General features: G+C 35.8%; 1 protein-coding gene across 1 annotated transcript; it reads left to right on the plus strand.

Annotated features, from left to right (window-relative positions):
- The first annotated feature begins 4908 nt into the window (after positions 1 to 4908).
- Positions 4909 to 9376, plus strand: LOC146944973 (uncharacterized). The gene is made up of 3 exons (XM_085748009.1): positions 4909 to 5005; positions 7650 to 8437; positions 8639 to 9376. Exons 1-3 carry the CDS (start codon positions 4909 to 4911, stop codon positions 9374 to 9376), a joined length of 1623 nt encoding a protein of 540 aa, XP_085604135.1.
- The last annotated feature ends 353 nt before the right edge of the window (positions 9377 to 9729 follow it).

A 9729-nucleotide genomic window follows, 5' to 3' on the forward strand; every position in this document is an offset into this window, starting at 1 on the left:
TTGTTAATTAATAACGATACGCATTCTAGCATTTTACTTCTAAAATTTCTAAACTTTGGTACATAGGTTCTTGGAACGAATAGATATATGATTTTAAAAAAATTATTAATTAAAAAACCGAGTCTGTAATGGTACTAAAGAACCACAGGACGAGTCTCTATATTTTGAAAAAGGTTTTACAACTCGTCCAAACTTGCCTATAACAAGTTGGTACTGAAGTCTGCACGTCATAAGTGAGCTTACTCGCTTACAACGCGACTCATTAGTTTCATCAATGTAAAATTTCCTATTTTTAAAACAATATCGTTCCCAAGTTCCTTAATACCAATCTTAACTTTAAAAGTTATAAAATCCTAACTTGACATTATTCTAGCAAGTATCGTTATCGTTTAACAAGTATGGTATAAGAGGGTATGTACTTCATCATGCGTATCTCATGAATCGTACTCCACTAACATAGCACATACTCTTTATGACTAACCAATAGCTCTTCTACGCATTCGACATTACCAATTAGGCAACCTGATTACTTCATCTGTGGTGACTCTAGTCTTCCTTGTCTTACTTAAGTGAAGATACATCCTTTATACTTTTACCTTAATCATCACTGACTGTATGAACATCAACACTTACTCAGCATATCAAGAAATCCTTGCTTGTATCACAATACTTCTCACTAAAACTGCATCACTATCCTGAACATTCTTCATGAAGATTCTTACTACCAAATTCCATGGTTACTGTTAACAACTTTACCGATTAACTTCTGTCGCACTACTCTGACTCCCACTAGTTGGCTTTACCCAATAATCTAATTCGTTGAGACGAGTGAAATTCACACTCCTTCTATCATTACATTACTCTATTCTTGAACTATTCTCAAGATTTTCCATGTTGCATTCAACTCTGCAACTCTGCGCTACCCTTTGCTTGTAAGATTAAATCTCAAGGTAGACTTACCTCTTGACATATCGATGACATACTCACACTTGTTCTTGAGCAATCTCAACTCATAAAGAACATCTTTGTTACTACTACTTACTAATTCCATGTATCGTCCTTCCGACTTCCCAAGGTAGACTCATCTTGCACTCGGGCATACCTTCCTTAAACATCTAACATGTATCTTCATATTCTCGCATACTATATTTTGCTTAATCACACGGGTTATTGACGTTGATGATTTTCCACTATATAAATGTACTGAATCTAGGCCCCAGTCGTTACTCTAAAATCACAGAACGAGTCGATAACACATATGTGCCATCAAATCTTAGTTCTAGTGAGTTTAGTCCACTCTAAGCGAATCGTAACAGACCGGTACCTACAAAATTTTCATTTGAATTTCAAAAATGTCAACTTCAAGCACCCATATGCGTATATCTTTCTGAAATCATGTAAACTTTAGGATTCAACATCCTAACGAGCATTAGCAAGTCAATCAAGAAAAACATAGGTTCGAGGGGTACTCATAACTCCGCAAAATCTAAGAACCTTGTGATTTCACATAACTCTAATTCCTTTCTTCATGTCTTCACATTCGTGACTCCCATTCTAAAAAAAATGAAACCTCTAAATTCTTAATCTAGGCTCCTTCTTATCTCTTGTCACATTAACTTCCTAAGTTACCTTAAATCGTATCAATTTCGTTAATGGTTGCCCATGCCTTTTTCCTTTAGAAACCTTAGGATGTGATATGCATTCGTTACTTGATGTCAAAAAGGTTTTCGTCTCATAAAAGATTGTGAAGACAACCCCCCAATAGACAATGCAACCCTAGAGACGAACTGACAATTTTCGGAAAAACTGAAAATTTCGTTCCAGGTTTGTTATTGGCGAGTTTCTTCAGCTCAATTTTTCGGTAAACATTCTTTGCATGAAAATCTCATTTCTCAAGTAATCCAATGCACATCAGTCATTCCTAACATCATAAATTATTCTATAAAATATACATGGCAACATCAACCTAATTCGATACAATTCTTGGTACGTCGGAAATCAATGCCTTAGTCCTGATAACATAAAACTTTCACTTAACTCCTTAACTCTCGCCCCTACGAGTTGCTTACCTCATTACACTGTCGAGTAACGCAACTTTCTGAACACTAGAATCTTGTCCACTCTGAACATACAAGTCCATAACTTTAATCATAATGTTATTCCTAAGAGCCTACTAACCCCGTCAACATATGTCGACTTCTCCTTATCTTGTAGCCTTGTACTTACGTTCCAGAATACAATTCCTTCTATACTTCAAACTTGTTCCAACAACGACTCTTACTGAAGCTTTAGATCCTACTAATATATTTCAAACTCTTTACTTACTGGTATACGAAGTATCATTGACACTTACCCAACGTTGTTGAAACACCCCTTCTTAACATTGCCTTACCTTCTCGGAAGATTCATACTTCTACTTACTTAATTCACCGGCCACTCACTGGCACAATCAACTTCTTACAAATGCTCTCCCGAGTTCTTACTTCTGAGTTCACACTTTCCAGTGCATCTTCATCACATACTTCGTTTCTCCAGGATCTTATTCAGCTCTCAGGCATCCGTTCTAATCGTCGAATGTTAAATTGAGTTGATCAGGCTCAACTAACAATAACAACTAGAACATTTACCCGGAACCCAATGGTCCCGCAACCTTTGTTGTAACTTAATGACCCAAGGCATGATCTGAATCGACCTGCTTTGATACCAAATGTAACACCCATACTAGACGTATCTAGAAAGTCTAGCATGTGCGATAGTTTAGTATTGGATACATTAAAATTTACAACAATTAATCTTCAAATGAATATATTATACTACCAAATTCGTACATAATAATACAACTCAACTGTTCTAATCTATAATAATTGTATCCTTGAATATCCATATCATCCTGCAGCGGGTACGAACGATCACTTGTCGCATCATCCATTCGGCTACTAGCTTGCTACTTCATCCTGATATCTGAAACAAATAAGGATTGGGATGAGACATAATGTCTCGGTGAGTTCCACCTAATCCTAGGCTATAGGTAACCTCGAGGGAAACCTACGGTCACCACGTGTCTACGATACAACCTGACGGTTGATTATACATGTGTGGGGACTTGCATACTTAGACGGTCGTGCATACTAGGGCCGTCATAGCCTCATCTTAACTTGTTATAGGCTTCACTTCTATACGTGCCATGGTGGTCAAGGGGAAACTAAAACCGCATTGCCAAGATTACGCTCTACGTATCGAGTCCCAAGCATAACATAATCATGACACGATTCTAAACCGGACGATTAGGGGAAACCTAGGATCCTCATCGGCATAACTTTCTCTATTTTCTCTATGCATACTTACGTTGTGTCTATCAACGTATTCTATCTTGCTATCTTACTAGTTCTTGACGATCAAGGCTCTACTAAATCTTGACGGTCTACGTCAAGGCTCTATAACATAACATGAATATGTCTAATAAATATGCATAGTCAAGTTCATTAAGTTAGCGTGTAACAAACAAACATTATCTGAGTTCATTTTACGGAGAGCCCCAGGGTGGAGTAAACCCGAGCACAATCCCTATCTAACTGATGGATCCTATCTAAGGCATAACCAACGACACTCCAGTAGTGACGCGCGGCTCCCTTACGGCTAAACCATTCCCCTTGGAGAACCCCTTGAATCCCGCCTAGTGTGGATCACAAGAGACACGAATACTACATCTTGTTAAAGCTTTCTATGTGAATAGATATCTAATCGCTTCACAGCTTTATTAAAGTCTTTAGTCTATGAATGCATGACTATTAAATCTATATATATATATATATATATATATATATATATATATACCATCTCTTTTACCTCGGATCCTTAAACGATCCCACTGAAGGTAAACTATATGCTTGCTTAACTCTCTATGTGAAGAGATATCTAATCAATACAAGTCTTGCCATACTCGTATGACACTAGCTTCTATACGAAGGGAATACTCTTTATCACTTCGCATCCAATCAAGCATACTACTCATGTCTAGCATTCTATTCTATTCTTTACTAATTATTCTTGTTCTTGACAAACTATGTCAAGGCTCTATTTCATTCCCTTCCTGAATGATTAACTTTCTACCCGATTCTTGTTATACCATTCTCTCATTTTCCATGCTTTGTTAACTTGTCAAATACTTTCTTTTTACTCAAGAAACTTTGCTAAAGATTATTAAAATAGGACCTTGGTTTGAGGGGTTTACTTTTATAAAAAGATTGCTCGAAGAAAACCGTTCGGAAAGATGCCAAAGCTGCCGGAAGCGAGCGAACCGTGTGTGACCACACAGTCTGCTCGCCATGGCGAGCAACTTTACTAGGGAGACGAGTACCTACTCGCCATGGCGAGTAGGAGGCGAGCAGATCATGTGTTATGTTGCTTCTGCTCGCTGTGGCGCGTAATAGCTCGCCAAGGCGAGTTATGATTGTCCAGAACACCTAAAAATGATGTTTTTGACCCCAAAACCTCAAAACCAAGTGTCTCTATGCATTTGATGTCTCTAGTGGTCATAGAAAACCTGTAAACCATCTTTATAACAAGTATTCACATGAGTAACAAGCATGGCATGGAAAAGGGTAACTAACTTATATATAAAAACCCTAAGTTTTCATTTTATGCTCACATAACATATACATAATCCCAAAGGTAGGGAATACTAACTATGGAACTCACCTAAACAAGATTCTTGTAGCATCTCCAAGTCCCAAGCTCAAACAACCAAAACCCTAGCTCTTGGTTCATCAATCCATCTTTAAAATCACCTTTCTCCTTGATTCTTAACCATAAAGAAACCACATCATGCACAAGATCAAGCTCCAAGCATCATCTTCACTCAATCATCAATAAAACCCCAACTTCTTGAATTAATTCTTGAGAGGAGAAATGGAGAGATCTAACTTAAACCAAGCTTCCACATGCTTTAAAGATCATAAGGGATCATTACTTAACTTGGATCAAGGTTGGAACAATTTCTTGGATGGTAAGGAGAAGAGAGGGAGGTGCAAAAGATAGAGAGAATGAGGAGAAAAATCTCTTACCAAAACCTAGAGAGAGAAAGAAGTTGAAGAATGAGATATTTTGGAGCCTTTTCCAAATAAATATCCTTTGGCGTGCAATTACCATAATGCCCCTGCCTCAAGCGTGTTTAATACGACTCTGTTACTTTATCCGTATTAAGCTGACATCCCATAAAAATATTTCCATCAAACTTCTTTCCGAAATATTAATCCTCTGGCATGATCGACTGGTAATATTCTCATACTGACAGGCGGGATATTACAATATAATTTATCAATGACAGATATTATCAAGAATTGGGTTTCGTAGTTAACCACATATTCTGCATTTAGAATTAAGGAGAATGTAAGTTTCCATTTAAGAATTTTATAACACAAGATCTCCTTTTCACAATTAAAATTCCAAAGAATTATAAATATAGTAACCTTTATATGACATAGTATGATGATTATATAAAAGGTTTATCGGCATATGAGTGAGATAAGTCTCTATTATTATAAAATAGGATATGAGACTCTATTCACAATTTTAATAAGTCACTCAAAACTCAAATGCTACAATTATACTTCCACACATTTGAGAAAATATCAGGTTACAAATACACGAGACTTATACTTTATTATTATTGAGGATATAAGAGAAAATAGTCATAAACTTCCATAAGTATTAAAGAATAGCAATAGCATAATTAATATCCTCAATATAAGTTTCTACAATAATTTCATATCTAAAGTTATGAAACAATTAAATATATATGTTTATGAGATATAGTTAGTTGACATGTAGAATTTTTCTCATTTGTTGAAGAATGATATTTTCTCCACTTGGTGGAGAATGATAGTTAAATTATCTTACCCACAAAAGGATGATTATGTTAAGTAATGTTATACCGATAGGGTTTGTACATCACGTTACACAATACATAGCAATGATTCTCCCACTTGATAGAGAACTAATCATGATAGTTGAATTAAAAGTTTGAAAATATTTTAATTAAAATATTCAACTATTTCTCTATCACAGAATGATATGTTAAGTAACGTCACACCGATAGGGTATGCCTGTCACTCACATAACAAAGGGATAGTAGCAATCCGATATATATATATATATATATATATATATATATATATATATATATATAAAATCACATTTAGGTAGAAATTTAAATCAAAATGTTATAATATTGGATTGCAAAGTTTATACAATTTTCTACATGTCTTTTAATAGAGTAACTTACTTATTATAATCTCATTCAAGGACCTTAAGGATAATAATAAGTAAGAATTATATCATCACAATGTACAATTTGTATGTCTCAAAATTTAAACATTGATAGAGTATTCTAATTATAATTGACATAAGTATCAACATTTTAGGTACATTGGATAATAACAATTATATTAATAACAACACACCGATAGGGTATGACTGTTACCAATATAATGTTAATCTATTTAACAAAATTCACATAATTGTACCCACGATCGGTGAGATTACAATTATACAAATCAATAATGTTTATGCTTAAGAGAATATGATACAATAATATCATGCATAAACAATTGTACTTAATTTACTCAACTTCGGTCATATTCAAATAATAGAAAAATGTGCTTAACAATATTTTAAATTAGCACATCATAAATAAGACTTTAGAATTTCTTTTATATGAAGTAGTATAATAACAAAAGTTATTATTTGGAATACAAGTGTGTCAAATAGTTTTCTAATTTATTCAGAATAGAACTCTTAGAATAAATTTTTGAATACTCCCACTATAAATTAGAAAGAACATAAATACAAAATGGAGCATTATAGTAAGAAAAATAGTATATAGCAACAGAGTTCTGTTTAGAATATTCTGGAAAAAGGATTTCATTTCTATATAGGATATCATAATTGCACAACAAAAGAGAAGAAGAACTAAATTTTTTCATATGTGCAATAATAAGCAATAAGTCACAAGAGGAGGTTTATTCAAAAAAAAAAAGTCACAAGAGGATAAAATAATTAAATAACAACTTACCTCGCAGAGTGTGACATTCATCCTTATACTTAGAGCCAATGACCTTTGATGACTTAACGAGAATATCTTATAATATAGTCATCTCAAAATATTCATCAATGGAGAATAAGCAATTATAAACAAACATATGTTAGACTCTAATTATAAATCAATATGATTTATATAAGAATTCAGATGTAAGAATGATAAATATTTTAAAAATTGCCTCAATTCTTAATAAGTTGTTTTGATAATAGTTAACGGATAAACAATAAAGAGGCGTACAAATTTTAATTCATAATTAGAATTTTAGCATAAAAATGCAACAATGCATTATTCACTATATATAAAATATATAGTTTAATATTATTGTGATCCAAACATTTAATTGCGACAAGACACATAATTAGATAGTTAATGATGTTTGTCACAAAATTTAGAGTAATAAACCATGGGTCTAGATTAGAGAGTATAGCTGAAAGCATAATGTATATTAAATAGAAATATGTCAATTTTAGATTCAATTAATATAAATGACATATATAATATAGATAAACATTTACTTGTGTAGTTATTGGCTAGGGTTTGCGTTTTGCAGACTCCCTCTTCCCTGCGTTTGATTTTCCTCTACTGGTTCCTCCAAGCCGTGGTGCTATTCTCTCCCTGCCTGTCATGTTCGATTGGCAGGCGGAACTAGCCCCTTCAATTCCTTCTCCACGGGCGCTTTCTCAGGCTCCACCCTCTCAAAGTATTGGGCGCTCCGCGCTTGCGGTTGCCGTGTCGGATCAGAATGTAACACCTCCAACCAAATCCTTTGCTGCGGTGTTAGGAGGTACTTCATCCATTGTTGTCGATGATACTCCTCTTCCGACTCCTTGCCTGAAGGGCGACACACTCTCAATTAAAATTGGTCAGGATGAATACACAAAGGGCCTAGCTGACTGCCAGTATGCTTTACGGGGTCGTATTACATTGTCTAAGGGCGACAACCCCTACACGGCGCGCGATTTGGCCTCCAAATTAGGCAAAATTTGGAAAATGGTGAATGAATGGAAGTTGGTCCCTCTCGGACGTGGTTTCTATGATTTATTCTTTCAGAATCCGAATGATCTTACTCGTATTTGGGCTGCGGGTAGTGTTTCTCTCCAACCGGGTCTCCTTCGTCTTTCTCAGTGGACGAAAGACTTTAATCATGATACTCAGAAACAAACTCACGCCTCCATATGGATTCGACTTGTCTCTCTGCCCCAGGAGTATTGGCGTGAACGAACCCTTAAGGAAATAGCTAGTGCCGTTGGTACTCCTATTTCTATTGATGCTCCGACTCGTAAAAGGGCGTTTGGTCATTATGCCCGCATCTTAGTGGATATCGACCTCTCGAAGAAGGTATTCGATGAAATCCTTGTGGAACGGGAGGGGTTTGCATTCAAAGTAGAAGTACAATACGAACGCCGTCCTTTTTTTTGTCACCATTGCTATGTTATTGGGCACGATGTAACGACATGTAAATGGCTGCACCCAGACATGAACAAAGATAGTCAAGGTAAATCCAAGGTGGCAGCCGGTCCTTAGAATGTGTCACTGCAGCCCCGCGGTGACAAAGGGGATTCTTCTTCAAGTCAATATGTCCCTGTGGTTAAACAAGCTTCAGCCACAAACGTGATGCATACGGTTACTGAAGGTACTTCAACAAAAGAAGTTACAGATAATATTCCTCAAGGGACACTTCCTAAGCAGATTTCCGTGTTAGAACTTGTGACACTTGATGAGCATAATGAGGAACTCACCATTGATGAGGAGGTATTGGAAGTTACGGTTCAACCTATTAATAGGTCGCCCCCTGTTTCTAAGGTTGGAAAAGCTGCTGAAAATATTGAAAATGTTGAGAACGTTGATGCACAAGAAGAGACTGTTTTTCCAGTTAATGATATTACACCAAGTTTTGAAGAAGCCTCAGCAACTGATCTTGTTGATACTGCAATTGAAATGGCAGCAGAGCAGACAACAAACCATCAAGTCACGGTTTCACCACCTACAGACACTGTCGGCTCCGCATTGGCTACCTCTTCAGCAAATTTGGATACTGATGTTAACTTGTTAGATAGCGCCCCCCATGATGTTGTTCCTGTCCAACAATTTCCTACAAGACTTCAGCATGATCTCGACCTTTGGCAACGTATTAAGGAATATGATAAAAAAGCGGCTGAGGACCCCTCATTAATGGTTTTGTCGAAAAAGCAACAACAAATAATGCGTAAAGAACTTCTTGATGGGAAGCCGCCTTATAGCACCCGTTCTAGGGGACCTACTCCAAAACATCGATGAATTTTAGAATTGCTGTAAAGAAGTTTGATTCCACAAGGAACAGGCAGAAGCTGCTACTTAAGATGTGCAAAGAAATTGAAGTACTTGGAATGTATAAGCATTGAAACATAATCAAATAAGCATACTACTGGATTGGATAGGAATATGGGTTTGAAATCATAGGATATGGAAGCCTTCATGATATTTCACATGAAAATAATACCACCCTTCACATGGTATGTCAGCTGCATATGAATTTTTTCGTAGATTTGGTTTGCCTATTTACAGATTTTCTTAGTCTGTAGTAGTTTTTTTTCAGGTTTTTTTTTTTTTGTTTGTTTTTCTTCTGAGGGTTTTGGCCTAGCCCCCCCTCT

This window comes from Medicago sativa, chromosome 2, assembly GCF_051527215.1.
Source record: "Medicago sativa cultivar Bolivia chromosome 2, Bolivia_mono, whole genome shotgun sequence".
In the NCBI taxonomy this organism is placed as follows: Eukaryota; Viridiplantae; Streptophyta; class Magnoliopsida; order Fabales; family Fabaceae; genus Medicago; species Medicago sativa.

What these genes read in the sequence shown, in the direction of transcription:
- LOC146944973 (XM_085748009.1), top strand. Translation starts at nt 4,909, where the DNA reads ATGGAGAGATCTAACTTAAACCAAGCTTCCACATGCTTTAAAGATCAT. An exon ending in TTGGAACAATTTCTTGGATG is followed by an intron (nt 5,006 to 7,649) that starts GTAAGGAGAAGA and finishes TGCGTTTTGCAG; the next exon opens with ACTCCCTCTTCCCTGCGTTT. An exon ending in ATATCGACCTCTCGAAGAAG is followed by an intron (nt 8,438 to 8,638) that starts GTATTCGATGAA and finishes GTGTCACTGCAG; the next exon opens with CCCCGCGGTGACAAAGGGGA.